Raw genomic sequence first — 25051 nt, 5'->3', positions numbered from 1 at the left:
TGCATCCAGAGTCCAGACTCAATCATTTATCAACATACAGGATCATTCATTCCATCAAAAAACTCTGCACAATAGGCTGTAATGCACCCCACTGACTATTGAAGAGTTCAAAAAGGAGCCCTGGTTCAGCATAGTAACTATAATGCAAATAGAGATGGGAAAAACATTATCCTGTATATGGTTAATAGTTACAACATAAATCGTGATGGCTGCAACAATTTCCAGTATGTATTACCACCCAATTTAACCATACAGCAACTGCCAGAAAACAAAGCCACCCACTTGTCAACCAAAAGCAAAGGCTATATGCAACCAGGTATAAGACCATATGCTGTTAAAATTACAACAGGGATGAATAAGCACATCCATAAAGAATTGGTCATCAATGGAATGGATGCACTCATTTGAGATAATGGCTAGTTCTAGCAAGAAGCAGAAGTGTCCATTCAATCTTCTATCTAAAATGATCTTTAAACTTAAAGAATAAGGAAAGAAATGCACCCGTGTTTTATACAACAATAAGCAAAATTCATTTCTTCAAGTCTTCTTCTGATCTCACTGTTCTTCACAGCTGACAGAAGTCACAGAACAAAGGCTCACAAGAAAAATGAAAATTATGATGACCTAGATAAATTGTGACAGCAACAACAATGCAACAGCTCTCTAAGGATCACATATTGGAGTGGATTTTCTAACATTATCAAAAAAAAAAAAAACATGGAATCAGCAAAAATGGAGTAACTAAAGACATGAAGCAGAACTTGAGGTGAATTCAGAGATGTAACACAACACATACAAGAGAAAATGTATGTGAATATGAAATGTGGCATGTGCTCTAAGAACAGAACAGATTTTCAGAGATTGAAGTTACCATTTAAAAGACACAGCATGGTGAAAAATATCTCCTAATGATTTTAAAATTTTAAATATAAATCTTCAAAGTAGTTTTTATTTAATATTTTATAATTATCTTAGCTTTATTGGTTATTTTAGTTTTATTTATTTATCTAGTATTTTGTGATTATTTTAGTTTTATTTATTATTTTGTCCTTAGTCTACATATCTATAAATACTTGTTTTAAATTTGTGAAAGAGAACCGATGTATTCAAATTTTATATTCTTGTTTACTCGATTTTGAGTGAGTTCTTGATTAGGCATCATATAAATGCATCATATAGTCACCAGAAACTATGTTCAAGAGGGTGGAAAAATGTAGAAGAGGTTCATGCAAAAAATGTAGACATGATAACTGATACCCCAATTTCAATTCTGATTGTGATCAGGTCTTTACAGTAGATCACCTCTCCCTCCAATGCAGCGTTGTAAAAGGCTTGCAGTGTCAGTTTGGTCATGTGCTAGGTTTTCATAGTTTATTCCCAAAATCTTAGGGCGAAGGCTGAATGGCTAATGAAGGACGCACACTCTCATAACAGAGAACGATGGGATATTAGAGTGATCAGTGATGCAATGGGGTGGGACCGTGGATACAAGGAGTTCTTCATTTTTAATCCAGCACAGAGTAATGAAGATGTTGGATGAGAGAGCTGGTGCCCTAGAATCTGGTACAAAGATACATTGAGGTAGATTTATGTCACATTCTTACTCATCTAAATGATTATCTAAAGCCCTAGTATAAGTATGATTTTGTTTCTGACTCTTGCATGGTAGAATTCTCTCCAAATTTTCACAATAATTGTTGAGAAGAGACAAAACTCAAAATCATTAGACTGATTTTAAAATCACTTAAACACAGGCCAACATGCCACAAATGAAGAATTAAAACATAGAAAGAGCCTAACATCAATAGAACCTATGCTCACATGCCCAATCTAAAACACTAATTTCTTAAATGTGAGGGGGAAGGGCAAAGAGCAGAGACCATGAACTACAGATTAAAAATATGCACGCCTGAGAAAAATAAGAAATAAAAAGGAGCAAGAAGAGCATCTAGATACAAACTTGAAAAACTCAACTAACATTATCATTCAGTAATGATCGTAGCACTCAAGGTCAAACATAAAAATAAAAAATAAAAGGCATGCAAGTAAGGCTGAACATTGGGAGATTCTTTGCTCCAGTGTGTGGTTTCTGGTATGCAATGAAGTTGCACACAATTAATAGAACAAAAGAGGCGCCCACAATTTTGAGAAACACTTGATAGAAACCTTAATATCATGTTGCACAAGCATGAGCTGCATTGTTGTAACATAACTAAATTGGAGTTCATTGATAAAAAAAAAAAAATAGAGAACAAATTCAAGGGGGGCACAGCATGGGTAACAATATATTACATAAAGAGGGTGATAAACGAAACATCAAATGGCAAACATTTACTTTTTCAGTTTATTTGAAATCCATAGCTCCTCCAGAACCAAACTAACTCACGGAGATTATAGAGTGGTGAGGAAAGAAAACCTTATCAATAGTCAGCACGATAGTCGCTGTAATCATCCCTCGCAGCGAGATCAGTCTCCACCTTGTCTGCAATCTTCCCCTCCTCATACTTGACACCTTCTTCAAGCGCCAGAGCACCCAGTGCCCCTGCCGCTGCTCCAACGGCCAAGCCTGTTCCCATCCCCAGTCTGCTACCTTTAGGCTTTTGTTCATAATAAGAAGAAGGGCCCGAGGAGGAATAGTCCAGAGGCGCAGATGGGCCACCATACCCAGCTGCTCGATCGTAATAGGAACGAGCAGGAGCCTGGGTGGGCGCAGGGGCAGGAGCAGGAGCAGGAGCAGGAGGAGCCGAATAATATCCAGCGCCAGAGGAATAGTACCCAGCGAACGGATCAGAGTAGACCCCATAGGAATACTGAGAGGGCTGAGGAGGAATAGGATGGCTGTAAGGAGAGGCGGGTGGAGGCTGAGGGGAGTATCGGCTATAGTCTCTCGCTGGCTGAGGAGGAGGAGGGAGGAGGAGCTGCCCCGGCGGTTGAGTAATAATAGCCAGATGGAGGGCCGAAGTGGTAACCATGCTCAGGGGGAGGAGCAGGGCGGTCTTTGATGGCGAGCTTGATCCGGATTTTTCCCTGGGGCCTGCCCGACGGGCGACGGAGCTCTAGGGTTTTGATGGGAGAGGGCGATCCATCGAGGGCTGCGGCGGGTTCAGAGAGGAGATCTTTGAGGGGGCATCTGGCGGTGCCGACAAGTGGCTTTGGGGTCTCGGAGGGCTTGGAGTGAAAGAGATCGAAGGTGAGGATGAGAGAGGGATCGTCGAGGGGAGTGGGTGGGAGGGGCAGGGAAAGGATCTCGTTCCAGACGGGGCGCGTGGATCCTGAATCATCGGGTTTGGTGGCTGCACGGCGCTCGGGGTCCAAGTAGACAACAGCGTAGGGCTTGAGATCGCCGTGGCGCCAGTTGACGTTCTTCAAGTGCTTCGCGGAGACGACAGTGATCTCGACGAGATCGAAGGATTTAGGGGGAGGAGGAGGAGGAGGAGGTCGCGATGAAGCCATGGTCACGGAGACGCTCGCTGCTTGGCTTGGAAGCTTGGGGCTTGCGGGAAAGGGAGAAACGTCAGGCGTGCTTTGTGAATCCTGCTGTCTCCTGTCTATGATTTGGTAAAGGAATCAAGATTCAAGAGACGGTGAGTGATCTAATTCAACACAACACAATACATTTGATGGGCCTCCTCCTGCTGTTGCTGCGATTTCTTATGCGCCGTCCATTTTGTTTCGGGATTTGCTTTTACTGTTTTTTTTTTTTGGCCCAGTATCGATGTTTATGTGGATTAGGTTTTGGATTTTTATAAAAAAATAATTAATGAGCCAAATAATCTTATCAAAAAGGTGATGTACTACTATTTTTGTCCTATATAAATCTAGCCGAATCCGTTGCACAAGTCGTTGTAGTATAGTGGTGAGTATTCCCGCCTGTCACGCGGGTGACCCGGGTTCGATCCCCGGCAACGGCGTTTCTTAGTAATTTTTTACTCTTGCGAATTACGTTGCGTATGGATTAACACCAATTCATGCAAAACTGAACACGCCTGACCAATGCGAGCAGCTCATGAAAGAAAACAAGCAGAGAACGGGGTACAAACAAGCCTGGGCATATGTATGTATAAACACCATCAAAAGCATTGTGCTTTCAGTTTTATATATGATATATTCAGTTATCTCTACAGACAATTCGACAGATTTTATTTTTACACATAATCCAAAATAATAATAAAAAAAAAATACAGGTAAGGTTACCCCACTTGCTGATTGAAACGATAATAATGTACATCTAATAAACACAAGAGTCTCTCCCAAAAAGTGGGGGGAAACAGAGACTTCAGTTCCAGGGATGGAGTAGCACTCTGGAGAGTAGTATTGGATTAATCTTTTATCTTTATGAATGTTCTCCACAGACCAGCTCCAAGAAAGGAAATAACCAACAATTCCCGCATCCCTTCTCATCATGCTTCTGATCCAACATGAACTGGTAAAGAGGGTCTCAAGCGTTTACTGTCTTTCCCATATGTTGTAAGAGAGATATGTCACACAATGAAACAATTAGCTCCGTGAGTCAACTAAACTATAATAGACGAACTTGTCAGGAGAGAGCCTTCTGTGGTAGAAAATTCTCATGTTTGCCTTCAATAAAAATTGCTAGTTCTGTAGGGGCCACAACTAACTTCAACCATTTTTGCAGCTCTTCCCCTTCTACTTTCTCTTTCTCTGCACACAAGTGGCACAAATAAGTAACCATGCAGAAATGCTCCATATAGATGATATAAGATCACATCTACATACAGTCTATAACAGTGATTGAACAAACTAAATCCACTATGGAGAATGCTCATCTGGTTAAAAGCCATTTCTCTTTCCTATAGTTTATCAGCTTACCAGAACCAGAGCTTGAATACAAGAATATGTCTGATTGGTTCCAGATAAATCAAGGTTCCAAATCTCACTATGCTGATAAAGGCGGCTGGTGGCCAGAGGAAAATTACACACTCAGTGTTAGAGTAGCTAACAATCCTATATTGGTTAATTTAGAAAATATAGATTTGAATATATAAGTCTGGGTTTCTCATCCTATACGCTTAAGGTTTTGGGTTGCATCAAACACAAATAATATATTTGGTTCGCATCTTAACACTCAAGATAAGTACTAAACTTGTATGACCGGACAAACAGACAAAAATCTAATAATCTTGCAGGCAAGAAGAAGCATAAAACTGTGCATAGAGCAACCTTCCAGATAAGCCCCAAGCTCCTCCAACACATTGGGATTGGCACGCACCACGGACAGAGCTACTTCAAGAGCGGATTGCAGTAGTGCTTTTACCTCTCTTTGCACGAGATCAACTAGATGTCCCTGTAAATTTAGTCTTATAGATTTGTTTTCAAGTAGTTCAGAGATAATATAAAATGAAATGATAATAATCTAAACCTGATCCCTTGTCCATGGACCTGCACCTCCAGAGTCATCAAGCCCACCATTAGACAATGTCGCTAGTGATATGGGACCAACAGTCTGATTAAGACCATATTCAGCTATAGCCTTGTAAGCCATGTCTGTTGCTCGCCTTATATCATCAAGTGCCCCAGTTGAGACACGGCCTGAGAAAACAACTTCTTCTGCAGCACGTCCTCCCAGCAGAGTTACCAAACGACCTCGTAGTTCATCAATGAAAAGTAAATATCTGTCCTCGGTTGCAGGAGGTGTGTATGTGAAACCCAGAGCACCACCTGACCTGGGTAGTATGCTCAATTTCTGATAATAAACAGAATAGTAAGAAGTTGAATTAAGAAAAAAAAAATTTTGATTATAATAAAGCTAAGCATCATCTACATTTGTACAGCTAGAATAGCTTAAGCATCTACCTCCACACGAGGTTGCCCATTAAGTAGATTTGCAACAGCAGTCCCCACAACAGCGTGACCAGCTTCATGGCGTGCAACGACAGCCTTCTCACCTCCTTGCAACTTTGCATGCTTCTTCTCTATGCCCTATATGGATGCACTTATCTTAGCTCACAATCAGACAACCAAATTAACACTTACAATCACTTAAAATACTCAGTCTTTCAGCATGAGACCTTCACCAGATCTTAAAAGTCTAAGAAAATAAAGTTTTACTTGGATGCACCGTTTAATGTTCATGGTAAATTAGGATGACCTAAGTGATTCTCAAAAACCATTATTAAAAACTGACCTAGGAGTTACTCAATCTATAGCATCATTTCTGGATGGCTTAAACAATACGTTGTTATCATATTAGTAACTTTTTCTTTCTCCTGAACAGATAAACGGAATAAAATATAATATTTTCCTGATAAAAGGCATTGAGAAAGTGAACCATCATGACAGAGGGCTCTCAGCCTTAGAGAAGTCACAAGTTCTTTCTAACAAAGAACCATTCTGCTTGTCTTTTGAAAAAAGGAGTGCCATGGTGTTGAACTTGAAGTTAGTGCATCCAAAAAGATAACATAAAAGTTGCCAGACCAAAAGTAAGACAGAAAACACTAGTTATCTAAGGGGCCTTATATTGCAGGGTAAGTTGTGCCAGTCTTGTGAATTAGAAAGCACTTGTTGATCATAAGGTGTATTAACTTCACATAAATGAATTTATAACACACAGGGCAGGGTAAGATTTTTTTAATCATGATGATGGTTATCAAACTAAAGATCTTTAGCAGTTCTCTGCATCAAATTTCCCTATCATACTGAATAAACAATTTATTAAATATACAAAGATAAAAGGAGGAAGACATAATCAAAAAGGTCTATTTCTGGCAAAGAAGGCATAAGTCCCAGAAAGATAGAAACAGATGAAAAGTGCATAGAAGACTAGGTGTGCAATATAAATTAAGGCAGACATACAGCTATTGAACGTTCCACTGCTCGGATAAAATCAATCTTCTCCACAACAATTTTACTTGCTCTTCCAGCTAACAGAGCGGCTTCATTAACCAAATTTGCTAGGTCTGCGCTGCATAACATTAAAACAAAACTACCAGTTAAAAACAAGAAGAACAGGTTTCTCAAGAAGGGCAAAGAAAAAGATAGATCTTACCCAGTGAAACCAGTGGTCATTGATGCAATTTCACTGAGCTCCACATCCTCTCCTAAAGGAAGTTCCTTCTTATTAACGTGAACCTTTAAAATAGATTCCCTTCCAAGTCTGTCAGGGGTTTCCACCTGAGACAGCAAACAGATTGACATGAACACCTATTTTTGAAACAATCATACTGTATTTTCGCTGATGTCAACTTCAAAAAGTTCACAGGAAAGCCAACCATAACCACACGGTCAAATCTCCCTGGACGGCGAAGGGCAGGATCCAGGACATCTGAGCGGTTTGTTGCTCCAAGGACAATAACAGCAGAATTGCTATCAAATCCATCCATTTCCTGATGACCCATTTTTAGAGTATTGGTCATTACAAATGAATTACTATGTCAACAATTTGTCAACTGACAAAGAGCTTTCTGAGCCATCTTACAGTGAGCAACTGGTTGAGTGTCTGCTCTCGCTCATCATTGCTGACAATACGAAACCGTCCATCACGACTTTTAGCTACAGCATCAATCTGTCCAAAGTACAAGAAGAAGTAACCCAATGTCATCATCTCGTTGTAAAAAACACTAACAGAAACCAGATAGAAGACTATTGTCATGCACCTCATCAATGAAAATGATTGATGGTGCTTCTTTCTTTGCTCGAGCAAAGAGATCTCTCACTCTAGAGGCTCCCATACCCACATAGAGCTCTACAAATTCACTTGCAGAGCAACTTATGAAAGGTACTTCAGCTTCCCCTGCTACAGCTTTAGCAAGAAGGGTCTTGCCTGTCCCAGGAAGACCCACCTACAAAACCATGAAGAAACCATATAAATACTTGACGACGATAACTCAATAGTTTCTTTCCAATTGCTAATCTCACCAGCAGGACACCTCGAGGAGGACGAGCACCAAGTCTAATATATCTATCTGGATTCCTAAGAAATTCCTGCATATTAATTACAAGAAAATAAAGGTAAAGGTAGGTACATCTTACAAGAAAGACCACCCCATATGTTGCAATATAGACTTTCTAATTAGAAGTCACAAGGGTCGATTCTTTAATACCACAATCTCTTCCAATTCTTCTTTAGCCTCATCAACACCAGCCACATCAGCAAAAGTGACTACATCAGCATGTTCAGATGCTTTGGCGCTGTTAGAACCAGAAGCCTTACGGCTCCTCAAATGGCCAGGTGAATGCTGAAACAATGAAAGCCACAATCATATTTCTAAGATCAATGACAATAATTACAAGTTTGCAACGTGTGTGGCTTTGTTTGTACCTGAGAGAAACTAACCGGAAAACGTTGTAGAAGTCCAGCAAGTAGAGCTAAGTAGAAAACAGCAACCTGCAAAATAAAGTGTAGACATAAAATTTTTAAGGAAAGCGGAGGGCATTCTCTGGTGCATCAACATGTGAAGGAACCATGTTGTTTTTTCTGAAGAAACGCAAACTTGCAGAACAAAAGAAAACTATTATTGCCATGATACAAATATTACAGAGAAAATTTAGAGCCAATGGTAAATTGGTAATCAGCATTAGCCTTCTTCACAGCAATGAAAAGAAACATGTGAGGTAAAAGATTGCACTCCCAGTACATCTAGCACATTAACAACCAAGAAAAAAAAACATAGACACCCGAGAGAAATCTGAAATTGGATTGTCCAGAAATTCTTTGTCACATTTTGTATCCATGCCACAGTTTCTAGAAAGCTTAGTATGAGATCGAGCCATGAAACCAACACAATACGTAAAGGGAAAATTCAAAACATGAAAAGCTTGAGAACAATGGCATGGTGAGGAAACAGTCAGTGTGATTTGGTACAATGCATCATCAAAACAGAAGATTAATATACAAAAATTCAACCTTTTTATTAGAACAAATTGCTATATGAATGTAAGCCTCCAGAAAGCACTGAAATTTGAAGCAGCCGGAAAGATGAGGACTCACCAAGGCAGAGTTGAGGAATCCACCAGACCTCTTATCAGGTGAGCCGAACTCCACGTTATTCTCCACCATCTTCTCGTAAGGTGTCTTAATATCACCGGGGCGAGTGGTTGTATAGACAATCCTCTTGGTTGGTGTGGCACCTTTGATCAACACTTGGGCCTCCTCCGACCGAACCACGGCATCCGTCTTCGACTCTACGCCAGAGGTGTCCTGCTTCAACCTGAATCTTATATGGGTGCCATCAACCTCCACCTTCTGCACCTGATCGTTATTAATCTTGCTCAAGAAATCGCTGAAGGGCACGCTAACGTAAGTGGTCGGCGGGCGGGGCTCCGAGCCCGGCAGAGGGATGCCGGGGCGGAGCAGTCTCATGGCGAACATCACAATCCCTAGTTGCAGCAGCAGGACGCCGATCTCCTGGGCCTGGATTATGGGCTGCCATTGCCACTTACCACCCTTCCACCAGCCGCCGGCCTTCCACTTATTTTGTCGCTGAGAAGAGGAACGGGAATTAGAAGTGGTGCTAGTAGTAGTATTAGTAGTAGTAGTAGTAGACGGCGGAGGAGAAGGCGTAGAGTGCTCTTGAACGCTGTTGTTATCGGTAGCGGGAGGCCCATCGCCCTGGTTTTCACCGGTACTTGAGGCCTTGGATTCACTACTGTCCCGCTCACAGGAGCTATTGGCGCGGATTCTGTGGGTTGCCGGACATCTCTGGTTCTTAAGGAATCGACCCCAGATATCGGATCCCTCTTTGATTGAAACCCTGAAACTCTTGTCAACGGAGGCGAGGTGACTTGGGAAGAGAAGAAGAAGATGATGATGATGATGATGATGATGTGATGATGGCGGTGTTGGCGAAGCGGAAATATGGAGAAGCCCCTGGGACGGCAGTTGTAAAATTCTCCTCCGCGATTCCAATGATGGGAACAAGGACGAAGGGATTCGATGGCAGTGGTGGCCATATCGTTAACGCTCGGTTTAGGTTTTCTTTGTGCGTAGCTAGAGATTTGTCATAGAGGGGAGAATGGAGAAGAGGAGGCGAAGCAAGCGGAAGAGAAGTGACGAACCTCCTGCTGCTGCTGCTGCTGCTGCTGCTGCTGCTGTTTGTTTCGACTTTCGAGGGCACGGCCAGAAAGAGATTAGATAAGCATTATCATGCTCTCTCTCTTCTACCATGTTTTTGCCATTGCTATTTGCTATTATTATTATTATTGCTATTGTTTGTTATGCCTCCCTCAATTCCATGGTAATGCATCAATTGGTCTCTGGGCCGCCTCAAGGCCCACCAAAACTCCTCTCTCTCTCTCTCTCTCTCTTGGACCGCGCTATTTGGATCTCCATCCAATTCGGGGGGTCGTCTTTTCCTAGCCAGTCGCCAGTTGCCAGTTTGCAGTTTGCAGTTTGCCACACTGAATAATCTATTAATTTGCTTAATAACTTTTAATTCATAAAAATTATAATAGGATCACTTTTAGACTTGCAACTCATGGTCCTGCCTTGCCCGTGCGTTGCCATCCAGCTCTCTACTAGCGCCTAGTGAACCCAACTATACGTGTCAAGCTGCCATTGCATTAGGATATATATATATATACTCCTATTTTTTTAATCTGTCATAAACTCATATGTTTGGCTGTATGAAATCCGACTACTAGCATTAGTTTGACCCGTATGAGGTTACTATAAACCCTTAGCCCCGTTCGATGAGGGCGTCGAACTTTCTCTAGTGGGGGTGGTTTGTAAGGGTTTCACCTTATGCGCTCGGCGGTGGACGGTTCCATCTGAGGGAGGATGAGCCGATGAAGCCAAGATAGGTCAAAATCCGAGTCCAAATGAAGCACTAGTCGTCCGGTGGCCTATGTGTGGGCAGCGGCCGCACATGATCGGGGATCCCGGCCAGGGAGTGCCGAGCGAGGGGTCTTGTGAGCGCGGTCTGCGCATATCTGAGAGCTCGCTAGGGCAACGTCGTGGGGCGTGATGCGGCGTGGTGATGGGATCATGACCGAGGCACGGGATGGGTAATATTTGGCTAAGTATGAGCCAAAAATGGAGCCAGATCGGCGTTAGTATCGGCAGTACGGTCGATATGGACTTGTGCGATCGGTCGGCAAGATAGGAGGCGGAGCGGGGACTCTTAGGCAGCCATGAGCCAGCATGACACGAGGCGCATGGGCGCGTTACCGAGGGTCTTTACCGAGAGGAATGACCGAGAATTAACAGACTACCAAAGTGTATCGGCACCCACGGTCCGATAGGCGCATGCTAGGGGAGCATAGGGCGCATCGGCCGGGTGATCCGAGACCGTTACCGATCAGGTGAACAGTGGCGATGGGCGGCACTTGTAGCGTGATCCTGATGGTGGCCGGCTGAGTCTGGGACACTGTAGCACTGTGCTTCTTTTTGGTACTGTAGCACTGTAGCAGTGTGTTAGTTGTGACGAGACAGCTGAAGGATTCTTGGCCACAAGTTTGAATGGTCAGTTCCCTTCTCCTTGGAGAGTGATTGGCTATAAATAGCCCGCCTCCTCCCTCTCATATGGCCAGCTAGAGACCAAGTAAAGGGCTAAGCTTCCTTGGGAGAGAAGCTTGTTCTTTGGGGCTTTGTTCACCTTCATCTCTTGGTGGAGAGAAAGTCTTGGCTGTGTGTTGTTGGCTTGTGGTGTATCTCGGATCCTTTATATTGAGAGTTTACTTTTTCTCTCAAGCTCCTTGTCTTGTGTGGTTTTCTTCGGGTAACCTTGGTGTGATGTGGGGATGATCTATCCTGGACTTCTCATGATGTCTTTGTGTGGGCTTGCATGCTTACTAGCCTTGTTTGCTTGATAGGGCATGGGTGCTTGCTAGTTCTTGGACTGTTTTTGGTTCCAGGTCTTGGAGGCTGGCTCGGCGCCTTGGTGGTGTGACGAGCGCCGCGCGGTGATCGTTGGGGCGATCGGGAAGGCCGTGACACTTGCCGTCTTGTCTTGTATCCCTCAAATTTTTTATTTTTTATTTTATAAAAATTGATAAATTACAACTTTGTTGTATCCCTCATATTGACTTCTATAAACATCCTCCGTTAATCATTGTATATGTTTTGATTATCTGATCAGAATCTCACTCCCCTAGAGAGAATGGGTAAAGTAAATATTTCAGATAAAATTTTAAGAAATAAGGAAAAAGTTATAAAGGAAAACATTAATATGCACATACAATTAATAGACATGTTAAATCATTTTGTTGGATTAAAAGTGAATAAACTACATCCATTAACAAAAAGGAGTATAACCTACAAAAACAGTACAACCAAATAAACCAACGAAGCTTTTGTTGGACTTTCTTTTCTTATCATTGACGATAAATCCATCCATCCATCCAAATTTCTTTTTTTTTCCTTATCATTGACGATATATCCATCCATCCAAAAAAATTAAAGAAATCCTTAATTTCCCCTCTACCTGAGAGTGATGAATACCATGCATAATTATTAATTTCATGAATCTAAATGGGGAGAGTGAGGACGTACGTCTTTCTCCCAAACTAAAACACTGATATATATCGATCACAGCAGAAAATATTTTAAGCGCGCGCGTGGTCCATTAATCCAGTAAAAAAGAAATATCAAGTGAGATGACAACGTAGAGACGGATCATTAATTAACTAAAATCAATTGCAACAAGCTAGACCATGCATCTTGCTCAGATTTATCTTCATTTTTCAAGTAATCGACTTAAATATTTCCGACAATAATGATTGGACAATATAAAAAAGAAGCAGAATGGATAAGGTTTAGTACATAGAATTAATTAGGCCAAAACTCTGAAGAAAATAAATTGAGCAGATCATCAACAACAACGAGCTAGCTAGGAGAAGTAATATGATGCATGTACCATCAGCACTAAAGCCGAAATCTCTGAAATGATTAGCAGCAACGGCGGCGACGGCGATGGCGACGGCGACGGCAACGGCTTGGCGTGGGCCATGTCAGCCATATAATATAATATGGTGCTGAGAATATCTGCAAAATGGACGAACGTAATAGGTGACATTTTGCCCAAACCATGCTTGCAGTTGATGTAACTTTCAAATTGGTTACTGATGAGAAATTTGACCTTCGATTTTGGTCCTTGTTATGTTTAGTCCTTTTGTTCAGCTGTCTTGCCACTGCTGGTGGATTTTATCTTGTTTATCTCTCCGTATCTTGCTTTTCAATTGTTTTTTTTTTTGTTACTGCAATTTTTTTATAATGAATTATTAATTTATTTAAATAAAAATTACAAAGTATAAAACTAAACCAGCTGAAATAAGAGATGTTGTAGTTTTCTCCTTTCTATTTAATTAACATGATTTATTTATTTTTTTTTAAAAAAAAATGCATCGAGAGTGGATACACCTACAAGAAACATAGACAAATTAAGAGCAGTCGGGTTTAGAGTGAATTTAATTTTTAGAGAAAATAGAAAAGCTCTTGTAAATATATATATATATATACCGTATGTGATTTATTTATATTTTAGAAAGAAAAAAATATTTCAAAGTCGATTAAAATAAAAGCTATACTAACTTTATTATATAATATCATATGATACCAATTATGTTAGGATATATTTATATACATCAATAATATAATATATTAATATAACAAGTAGTTGCAAAAAGCAACATTCTAATATTCGATATGTTTTATTATTATTATTATTATTATTATTATTATTATTATTTTATAAAGATAACAAGTGTTGTAAAAAAACAAACAACTATAGAAATACACCATTTAAGGTGGTTTAATTATTTACAAATTTAACATGTGGGCCAGACTAACACAAGGATGATGAAAGTTTACTACGCGACACACCCACAATATATAATATATTAGGAATTATAACCTCACAATGGTTAATCTTCCATATTATGTAATTTTGGAAAAGTAGAGAAATACAAAGTCACACTATGACCAGATATATATAGAATAAATAGTATTTTACAATATGGCTCTCCTCCGGCCTTCTTCCCCCAATGAACAATTTATGAAAAATACTGTGAGAGCAAAACTTTGAACCCTCATTCTATTATAAGATATTTTTGGTTAATTACCATTGGATTCGTGATTTACCCCTGTTTTTTCCCCTCCCCTCTAGACATGAATCCCCTAAAATAAAACATTATCTTGTATATGATACGGGTTCAGTAAAATTGATTGTGAATTATCCACCCTGAAACAAAAAACATTATCTTTTATATGACACCCTTCAATAAATTAAAGTTGACGTGTACGCGATCGCTCACACAGTTGTAGCCTATATGTCTTGTTGGTGCTGATGATTTTGGCTATGTTTTGTTTTTCAAAGGAAAATGGATCAATTGGAGGCTGTGAATCGAATAAAATTATGGCATGTTAGTATCTCTTTGCTCTAAACCAATTGATTCCAGATTCTCGTCTCTAAGAAATCCACATCCTAGCTCAGAGATAAGGGAGTGGTACTGCTCTGCGGAGAAATCAGGAATCTATAAAAACAAGACTTTGGATTCATTCAACTCATCAAATTTAATTAATTAATTATTTATTTATTTATTTATTTATTACACCGATTAAAGGTGCGCTCCACTGAAAGTCTGAAAGGAACTATCGGATAATTATAAAAGAAAATGACTTACCGGCGCACTCGATTAATTGTTAATTAAATGGTTTAACGACAAGTGTCTGGATATGATTATAGCTTGTCATTAGATGGGCGGCATGGGCCATAAAATAATGATTCAGTACGTAGTATCTGACAAGTTGAAGTATGCATGAGGTTTCCCCGATCCCATTAATTCATTCAATGTGAATATATATATATATATATATATATATATATATATTTATTTATTTATTTATCAATGACGACTGATTATGACCGCGCCGGCTTCTCATCTCTTTCTACAATTAAGTGATCCGATGGTGGCGTAAGTGAAGAATGTTTGGATTTGCACTGGGGTCGGATTAATTGGTATATATATATATATATATAGACGACACGAGATGGACCATCGATCTTGCTCAAATTCTTATATATCCATTAATAGTATGTTAAATGATATGATGGAGTTATTGATAGTTTTCTGGACAAATTGGATCATAACTTTTATTGTTTATTTTTCTCCTCTGAGAAGTTCCTCGTGACATGCAGGTAATTCTTACCTTTATAAGCAGCGGACATGCGCTACCACGTGCAATTTCCGACAGTTACAAAGAGAACTAAAGCGCAAAGTTGGAAAGAGTCCATGCATGAGTCATGCAGCATGACCATTAAATAAATGGGAGGGCCTTAATCTGGCATGCAGTAGTGGCCAAATCCGGGACCATTCATCAAATTAAAGACCATCTATCCAAAGTTGTTTTCTCTCTTCAACTTTTTTCTTTTTTTGTCACAGTAGCCAAAGTTGTTCTCGTGCAAAAGGTTCTATTATTATTATTATTATTATTATTTTATGTTTCTCCTCAATTAATTGGACCCTTCACTAAAATATATATATAATGAATCAGTGTGCTGTCCCTAGCATTATATATAAACCAATATTCTCCACCACACATGCATATATATATATATATATATATACAGCGTCTGTCCTGTTGTCCCATCTCCTCACATCAATCTCAGTTATCCGCATGAGCTATGCTTTCCTTCATCCCTGCTATATCTTCAACAAAACAAAGCACAACATCATTAAATCTATAGTCCTTTTTTAACTTCTCTTAACCTACTCCTCCGGCCCGTAATATACGGAGTTTACTCAAGGGGGTCTGTCCTACTATTTCACAGATAATGTTCAGAACATGAAATATATAAATATATATATATATACTTTAAAGAAAAAAACGGTTGCTTAGATTAATGCAGTAGCATCTGTTTTTTAATTATCATAGATCAAGCACATTGTTAAATGTTAATTATTATTACAGACGATTTGTCCTCTGATGAGCATCATGTAGATGCTTGCAGTTTGTGGTGCGTGCTATATATACTGCTATATATATAATTTCGTGGAAAGTATATATATATAGTATGGTGTGGTCATTTGGTTCTTCCAAGACTTATCAGAGAATAATTAATTAATTTTATGATGAGGTAATAAACGTTTTGCATTATATAACGTCCATTACAGAATGGGAGATTATATAATCAACTACGGCATCATGATTAGTAATTTATTCCGTAGCTTGGAAATGAAGCAACCTACCATTAATGCTAAAAATAAAAAAATTATATATATCGAGGACAGGGTGCATGATTAGGACGTTGTCAAATCAGCCAAAGCTTTGCCAAAGGGTGAACAGAAGAACACTCTCCATCTATGACTTTTAAAGCTGTACGTGATCAGATAATGCAGATCAACTAACTCCGTACATCCCCGTTATTTTTCTTGCTAATGCTCGGAGTAATTTATTTATTAATCACGGCTGGCTGGTCAACTAGAATTGAGAGATTAATTTTAAAAAAAAAGATGCATCATGTACGAGAGAGCTTATATTTAATATTTCAAATATCAAATTTCAGAGTTTGCAGATGAGTTTTGGCGGTGTTGCAGCTAATTACTATGACCCATGACTGTGAGAATTAATTGCATGTGTATGTTGTCTCTCCAATTCCATGATTGAGAAAGTGTAGAATAAATAACATAAAGGAACAAGGAAAAAGGAAAAAGGAAAAAGGAAAAAGCAGTCTGACATCATACATCATCTTAGTATGTATGGTATGGGTGCTAGCTCTGTATTTATTTATTTATTATTAATTTGCTTTTTTTGATGAAGGATTGGCACAGGGCAGTACTACAACGAGAGAGATAGCTAGCTAGGTTCACTGCAGTGTGGTCTCGCTGCTGTCACTTTCGCAGGCACAACACCGTAAGTTGGGTCATTCTTTGGAAAGCCGTCCCCATGAGGGATGAGGCTTGGCTTTCAAGATCCAGAGCTAGTCTCAATTTTTTGGCTTTCTGCGTTATGGGATTTATAGTCTTTTATGCAATGGCTGTGGATTAAAATGAGTGTGACCACCACCACCACCACCAAGGACTTCTTTTTAGCAATCCATAGAGTAGCACTTGCTACTTGCTAGATTGATATATATATATATATATATATATATATTTATATTTATTTATTTATAAAACAAATTAACCTTACTTTATAGCGTTCTATTTATCCTCTACTTGAGGTGTGGAATATTTTATGTGGTGATGAAATGGTCTGCGCGTTTGGATAGACTGTGATATCAGGAGACTAGGAGAGGGAAAAACACTTGCAAAATAAGCTGATTAATCAATATTTCTTTTGAATTGTGGGTTGTAAAATAAATTACATGAATGCATGTTAGATTAGGATGATAAAGATGTCATTCTCATGGCCATGGGACGACTCCCAAATGTGGCGGGTCCAATCCCTGCCGTTTCTACTCCACTGAACGAACGAATGACTAAGTCCCTTTTTGACATCATTATCACAATAATTGATCATCTCTCTCTCTCTTCTTTTATTGCTTTATTATATATGTTGCTTACAGTACCTGTGATAACAGAGGTTAGTTTTTGTTATTTGTATTTGTTTAATATTGTGAGGAGGCAGCAGCAGCAGCAGGGTAGCAGCAGCAGCAAGGCGAAATACATAGGAAGTACTTCAGAGCAAGTTTTAAAATTAAAAATTGTGTGGCTGAGATTGAAGATCAAGAGAGTGCAAAGTCAGTAGAAACACGTGGCATAACAACAGTAACAGCAAGCAGCAGGAGAGAGCATCCTGAGTTTATCCGAAGAAGAACGAAAACAGAAGGAGGCCCATGTTAGTTAATGGCAGCAGGCCCCCACTGTGAGTGAAATAGATCTAGACAATTAATTAGCAGGGCTTGGGTGAAGACAAAAACACACGTTGGCGTCACTGTAACGCAATGGCCTATAACATATATGAGGACACTGCCAAGTGCCAAGTGCCAAGTGCCAAGTGCCAAGCAGCTCTTATCCTAAACCAGCCCGCTGTGTGGGTAGGTAGCCTACCCCATATTATACACACACTCACACACACACACACATATATATATATATATATATATTGTTGTAATGTAAGTAAGAAAGGGCAATAGATAGTTGTGGGTTGGAGGTGGAAGAGACATGCCCCTCGAAATCATTCTGATTCTGAACGACTTCAATAAGGAAAACGTAAACCGACCATTGCTAGCCCTGGGTCCTGTCCTTCTCCTGACCTAAATGATTAAATCCCACAACAGGATTACTTCTGATGTCGCTGACCTGACCCCCAATACATCATTTGTCTTGACTTTAACCTTTATTAATTTTAATATTATAAATATGTATATATATATATCATTATTTTATTCAATAATTCAAATACCACCTCCTAATCCCTCATATTAGGCGCTCTCAGATCCAGCTCTTCACGAGAAAAGATGCAATGAGGTGAGAGATTAGGTTTTTATTTATTTATTTATTTATTTATTTATTTACATGTACGGTGGGAAGATGTGATGAGACACAGACACGCTCATCAGATTCATTTACCTTTCCGTTTCTCTCCTCTTTAAAGGCTTCCGTCTTTCTCTGCTACAGTCCACCACAGAGCACCAAATCTACATCATTCACCATACTAGGTGAAAATTTTCAAGTAAAAAAATAATAATAATAATAATAAAATATATATATATAGATATATATAGACAAACAAAAATAACTTTCTCTCTCTCTCACATTCTCTCGCGCGCGCGCACACACACGCACGCACTCTCTCTCTATCCTCATCTCTCTATCATTTTCTCTATCAAATATTTAATATATCATCAGAAAGGAAAGAAGGCCAGGCCACTGAGAGCATTAGGGCGAATGGCCTACCAGGAATGAGGTCGCACATCATCCCACCCGAGCGAGCCGCCCTCGGCTCTGGCTCCCTCTCTCTGTCCCAGTTCCCCCGATCTCAGTCCTGAACATCGCCGTCGTCGATTCGCGGATGGTGTCTGTGCTTCTTCTAGCTGCCTTCATCCGCTGATTCCTCCGACTTTCCCTGAATCCAAGAAAAAAAAAAAATCTCGTTTCTTTGATTTCAGCTCAATATATCGCTCTTCTTTCTCTCTCTCTATATATATATATATGTATACATATATATATATATATATTTCTCCGTTGATTTACCTCTTTTTTGTTTGACCTCTGACTGCGATTTTATGGCATGGCTTACCACTTGTTAGTCCCTTAAAAGCCCTAGCTGCTGCAGCTGCTCCGTTTCCGCCAAATTGATAGCTTAGATTGGATTCAGCCATGGACAACAGGAACCTCAACAGGGCTATGAGCTTCGGGATTTCAGATGTGGCGCTGGAGTGTGTTATGAGCTATATCGACGACCCCAAAGACCGGGATGCCCTCTCCCTCGTTTGCCGAAGATGGTACCACATCGACGCCATCACCCGCAAGCACATCACCATCGCCCTCTGCTACTCTACCACACCTGACCGCCTTCGCCGGAGATTTCCACATCTCGAGTCTTTGAAACTCAAGGGCAAGCCACGTGCATCTATGTTTGATAATCTCATACCAGAGGACTGGGGCGGCCATGTAGGCCCCTGGATCAACGAGATCGCCGATGCTTTTGTCTGTCTCAAAGCCCTCCATCTCAGGCGGATGATTGTCACAGATGCTGATATTAAGGTGTTGGTCGGAGCCCGGGGCCGGATTATGGAGTCGCTTAAGCTAGATAAGTGCTCGGGCTTTTCCACTAATGGGCTTCTCCTTGTTGCACGCTCCTGCAAGTATGATTTCAACTTGCTATTTTGATTCATTTATGTTGATTTTTTCCCTTCATCTGTTTCTAAAAATTATAGATACATCACGCATCTCTCTGGTTACTGATTCTGTTCGAGGACTAAACCATATTAAGGTCAGAGTAGTCAAACTAAACAATCATTTATTTCTCCTAATGAACAACCTTTTGCTTTTTGGATCAAGTCTTGGCAGTTAATGAGATCAGCGACAATTCTACTGCATGTTCATGTTGTTGCTTTTGCTAGAATAAGTTCAACTTTATGAGATTGGAACAACATCAATTTCCTTGTCCTGTCATCCTTCTATGCATTGACTATTGAAGTTAACTGACAATAGTTTGGGTGGTGCAACCTTAATTTCATTAAGTGTTCATGGTTTTGTTGATTTAGGGGAAAGTCTGTAATTAGTTCTGTACTAGGTGATTAGCTTGGCATCAATTAGGAGCTTCATACCATGTTTTCCCTCTTTTTTTTTTCTTACACAGGAGGGAGTATTAAGAACATGTATGGCTTCCTTGTGCCAAACATTTCTGAGGTTGGGGCCAACAAGCCCTTACTATTTCATTTTTCTTTACATTAGCATTTCATGTCTGACAGGAACATTCCTAATAAAATGTTATCATTTCAGTTAATGAGAAGAGCATAGTCTGGATGGCATTTGGCATATCATGGGTCTAAATGTCAGACACAATTAGTGGAATATTTTATTCAATGCCAATAAGCAATGACCAACCCAGTCTTTGATAAAGTCCTCTGCATGAGTTTTTTTTTTCATCATTTATGCCATCAATGTCATTTAGGGGAATTGCAAAACTATTTACCATGGGCACATCATGACAGGCTTTAGGCCACAGGAATCTTGTTTATACTATAAGAGATGCAATTTAACATATCTGCAAGAAGTTATCACACCTAAACAATGTAACATTTATGCAATATGTGACTTTTAATTGCCCTAGTGCAATTGCTTTTTTACTTTCACATCTTTTATGTAGAGAAGTCCATTCTTGATTCAAGTTAAATTTGGTCTTCATGTAGAATTTTTCTATGTCATCTAGTCTTAAGCTTTACCTTTGGATGAATAAAACTTGTGGAATGACACTTATGGCAGAATTGTATCAGGTCAGCCTAGGGGTGTTCTATGATTTGTTGTTCTTAGTAGATGCAGTGAATAGTCATAAATTTAAAAGCGGTGCCAAGCAGAAAATGAAAATTCAGGTGTTGCAATGGTAGAGTATAAATTTATGGAAACAGGAGGATGGTCTGGCTAATATGTGAAATTGGTGAACATCTAACTATTGTTCTCTGTGGAAAGGTTGTTGGCGTTCCGTTAATCGGTTGACCATTTGGGGATTTGAGCTAACAATTAGGCTTATGTTTTGTTTCTTCACGAAGAAACTGAAGAAAAAAGAGACTTCTTGCAAAAGGATTATAAAAGGGCACACATGTGAAAGTTGATGATATAACAGGGTGTCATGAAACCACATTGCATACTTTTAAACCTGTGTTTTTATTGTCTTCATTTCAGGAAAGCAAATCACTAAGCACTTTATGATCATTTGATAATCTGATCTGTGATTTGCTTGAGAGTGTTTTGGATGTTTTTTTGTTCTGTTTCCCCATCAGTTCACACTGATACTGGAGTTGGGCTAAGAAATATGTGGGAGAAAGTTCATAAGGTGATTTTTAGAAAATCAACTGTTGTTTAATTAATGTCTTGTCTTTGAATCTAATACCTTGATGATTTACCACATTTTCATGCCTTCCAGCTCGGTGATAATTGCATTAATGTTCCACTTGAGGAACAAGAATATAAAAGGAATTTAATCTGTGTTTTGTGGGGTTGCTTTAATATCTAGTCTGTTATTTTTTGATAAAAAGAGCATTGAAGCTATTTTATTGAAAAAGAAACAACAAATACAAGCAAACCTTATATATCTAGTCTGTTATTACTTGGCTCATTTTATTGCTTACCTTATATTCTCAATGGCGATGTGTTGGTGCTGCAGATGCCTCAAAACACTTTTTCTAGAAGAAAGTTTGATTGTTGAAAATGATGCCAAATGGCTTCATGAGCTTGCTTCCAACAGTACGGTTCTTGAGAGTTTGAACTTCTATCTGACAGAGCTCAAAATTGTCCCATATCAAGCACTTGAATTGCTTGCTAAAAATTGTCAGTCTTTGGTTTCTTTGAAGATCAGTGACTGCGATATGTCAGAGCTAATTGGGTTTTTCCAAGCTGCCAGGAATTTGGAAGACTTTGCTGGCGGTTCATTTGATGAACAACCCGGAGAAGTGAACAACAGGTACACAAATGTCCGGTTCCCTCCAAGGTTATGCCGTATAGGTCTCACTTTCATGGGAACCAATGAGATGCCTATAATATTCCCACTTGCTGCTGCACTAAAGAAGTTGGATCTTCAGCTAACCTTTCTCAGTACTGAGGACCATTGCCAACTGATTCAACAATGCCCAAATCTAGAGATTCTTGAGGTAGCATACAGCGCTGCTCTTGGTGTCACACCTCAGCTGATTGTTAATTTTGGCTTTAATTTGTTTCCCATTAATAGTTCTCTTGTATTTGTGATAGGTAAGGAATGTTATTGGAGACCGAGGATTAGAAGTTGTGGCTCAGACATGTAAGAAACTACGAAGGCTTAGAATAGAGCGAGGGGAGGATGAACAAGGACTGGAGGATGAGCAAGGTATGGTTTCACAAAGGGGGCTTTCTGCAGTTGCCGAAGGATGTTTGGAGTTGGAATACCTGGCTGTGTATGTGTTCGACATTTCAAATGCTGCCCTAGAATGCATAGGCACCTTCAGCAAAAACCTTTGTGATTTTCGGCTTGTCTTGCTTGAGAGGGAAGAAAGAATCACAGAGCTGCCCCTTGACAATGGTGTCCGAGCTCTGCTGAGGGGATGCACCAAGCTCAGGAGATTCGCTCTGTACCTAAGACCCGGGGGTTTATCAGATGTGGGCCTTGCATACATCGGTGAAAACAGTAAGAACATACGGTATATGCTGTTGGGTTTTGTAGGAGACTCTGATGCCGGGCTTCTCCGGTTTTCAGAAGGCTGCCCTGACCTGCAGAAGCTGGAACTGAGGGGTTGCTGCTTCAGCGAGCGTGCGTTGGCCCAAGCGGCCACCCAGCTAGTGTCATTGAGGTACATATGGGTGCAGGGGTACAACGCATCCCCCAATGGCAGTGGTCTTATGGTGATGGCACGTCCGCACTGGAACATTGAGTTCATCCCTCCTCGGCAGGTTAATGAAAGGCCAGGAGAGCTTCCTCCAATTGACCACCCTGCTCAGATTTTGGCGTACTATTCACTTGCCGGGCGAAGGACAGATTGCCCTCATACAGTGATTCCTCTTTATCCACATGCATGAGCGCTCCATTCCCCTCATCGAAATTTTCCTGTCATTAGGTTCATTGAATTTTTCTTGCTCTTGTTATGTGCTAGGCGTGAAAAATTTGTGCATATATCTTTGTATCATTTCAGAATTCGAGGGACCTGTCCTGTAATAATCATCTTCCCGCACATTGTATCTCTTGTACTTTTTCTTTGCCATTTTGAAAACACAATCTTGATAGAACTCAGGCAATTTTTCCCGTAGGTTAGAAAATCAAGCAGCAGGTTTTTCTTTTGTGGCAACCTCTGCTATATGGTCGACTGTTTATCATCTTCTATATTGCTCTATTTTTAATATTTGTCTTCCTTTCATTGGGTGGTCGCTGAAATTATTATGTATTTATGTGTCTATAAATTTGCAAATGACAGTGTATTTCTTAATGAGAAGGATAACAGATTAGTGTTTGTTACTGTCAATCCTTCCCGTTATATGTTCAACGCATTGATTTCTCCTCCGTGTGTTTACTATTTTCCATGAAGAGTAACAAAGACGAGCTTGAGGCATACAAAACAATGATGACAAACCTGGATATTCAAGATGTCTAATTGGTTTACTTTTATCTGTTCAAATTGTCTCGTTCTGATTCTAAATAGTTTGGAAATATTCAACTAGTACACTAACAGTTCTAGCCAATCAATCACCTGCCAGGGTATGTTTCTCGAGCATGCTTGGAGAACTTTAAAGTATATCTTCCGAATTCCGATGGCTGGTCTACTAGTTGTATTGATTTAGGTTAGATACCCCATACCAAATTACCATTTTCGATTATTAGGGAGTTCTTTGAAAGCTTTGCTGTGTGTCTTTCAATAAAATCATATGGTAGTCATAATTAGATTGCTTTTAGATTGCACATGGTTTAAATTAGGTGGTTACTCCCATTGAATTATACACATAAGAAATTATCGTATAATTATGCTGTTCGAGTATTGTTTGAAGGCTTCATAATTTTCCTCAACATAGGCCATGCTTGAAGGAGTCAAAATGTTTACTTGATTGGTCTATATGTCTAGGAGATTACTGTAAGGGTTCCACCTTACACGCTCGGCATAGGGTGGTCCCTGGCCGAGGGAGATGGCTAATGAAGCCAAGGTTGGCCAAATTCCAAGTCCAAATAGGCGTTGTCCGTCCGATCATCCGATGCGCGGGTTGAGTCTGCGCATAATCGAGAATTCTAGCCGGGGGTACCGAGTGAGCGGGTGTGGGAGCATGGTGGCGCGCATTGCCGAGGGCTCGCTAGGCAGCGCGCATGGCGTGATGCGCGTGGCCGAGGAATCTCGATCAATGGGTGGGTGATCGTGTGATCACGGTCTGGAGCCCGAGAATTGGCTAAGTATGGGCCAATTAACCGGATCAGCGTAAGCACAGACGGTATGATCGATCAAGGGACTTGTACGGTCGGTCAGCGGATCGGGTGGGCGGAGCGGGAGCTCTTAGCCAGCCATGAGTCAGCATGACACAAGGCGCATGGGCGCGCTACCGATTGTCTTTACCGAGAGGAATGACCGAGTATTAATTGACTACCGAAGCGTATCGGCACCCACGGTCCGATAGGCGCGCTACCGAGAGCATGCGGCACGTCGGCCGGGTGATCCGAGACCGTTACCGATCAGGTGAATAGTGGTAATGGGCCGCACTGTAGCGCGATCTTGATGGTGGCCGACTGAGTCTGTGACACTGTTGCAACTGTGCTTCTTGGTACTGTAGCACTGTAGCATTGTGTTTGTTGTGATTGGACAACCGGGTGATTCTTGGTCACACAATTGAAGGGCTGGTTCTCTTCAATCCTTGGAGGGTGTTTGGCTATAAATAGCCCCTCCCCTTCCTCTCGTATGAAAAACTAGAGACCAAGTAAGGGGCTGAGCTTCCTTGGAAGAAGAGGCTTGCTCTTTGGGCTTTGTTCACCTTCATCTCTTGGTGG

The 25051-nt window shown here is 40.3% G+C and overlaps 3 protein-coding genes and 1 non-coding gene across 4 annotated transcripts; 2 read left to right on the top strand and 2 right to left on the bottom strand.

The window, feature by feature from the left end:
• Positions 1-2142: 2142 nt before the first annotated feature.
• LOC120282099 (protein SRC2 homolog) lies at positions 2143-3627 on the bottom strand. Its single transcript, XM_039288834.1, is given in 2 exon segments — positions 2143-2948; positions 2950-3627. Coding segments are annotated over 2 exon segments (1032 nt in total). The 5' UTR covers positions 3454-3627; the 3' UTR covers positions 2143-2420.
• A 212-nt stretch (positions 3628-3839) lies between these two features.
• Positions 3840-3911, top strand: TRNAD-GUC. The gene has a single exon. It is a non-coding gene; the product is annotated as a tRNA-Asp (tRNA).
• A 142-nt stretch (positions 3912-4053) lies between these two features.
• LOC120282953 (ATP-dependent zinc metalloprotease FTSH 7, chloroplastic-like) lies at positions 4054-12971 on the bottom strand. Its single transcript, XM_039289783.1, has 15 exons — positions 12813-12971; positions 10015-10047; positions 8948-9913; positions 8279-8344; positions 8061-8195; positions 7876-7941; positions 7614-7799; positions 7436-7522; positions 7230-7343; positions 7007-7131; positions 6814-6922; positions 5815-5940; positions 5381-5704; positions 5182-5305; positions 4054-4662 (listed from the first exon to the last, which is right to left on the bottom strand). Exons 1-15 carry the CDS (start codon positions 12969-12971, stop codon positions 4538-4540), a joined length of 2745 nt encoding a protein of 914 aa, XP_039145717.1. The 3' UTR covers positions 4054-4537.
• A 6115-nt stretch (positions 12972-19086) lies between these two features.
• On the top strand, positions 19087-23375 carry LOC120282102 (coronatine-insensitive protein homolog 1b-like). Its single transcript, XM_039288843.1, has 3 exons — positions 19087-19706; positions 21728-22211; positions 22309-23375. The coding sequence occupies exons 1-3, from the start codon at positions 19219-19221 to the stop codon at positions 23107-23109; spliced, it is 1773 nt and encodes a 590-aa protein (XP_039144777.1). The 5' UTR covers positions 19087-19218; the 3' UTR covers positions 23110-23375.
• The last annotated feature ends 1676 nt before the right edge of the window (positions 23376-25051 follow it).

The sequence above is a fragment of the Dioscorea cayenensis genome, chromosome 18, assembly GCF_009730915.1.
Source record: "Dioscorea cayenensis subsp. rotundata cultivar TDr96_F1 chromosome 18, TDr96_F1_v2_PseudoChromosome.rev07_lg8_w22 25.fasta, whole genome shotgun sequence".
In the NCBI taxonomy this organism is placed as follows: domain Eukaryota; kingdom Viridiplantae; phylum Streptophyta; class Magnoliopsida; order Dioscoreales; family Dioscoreaceae; genus Dioscorea; species Dioscorea cayenensis.
Note: the sequence above shows the minus strand (reverse complement) of the source record. Positions and strands in the feature narration are given on the sequence as shown.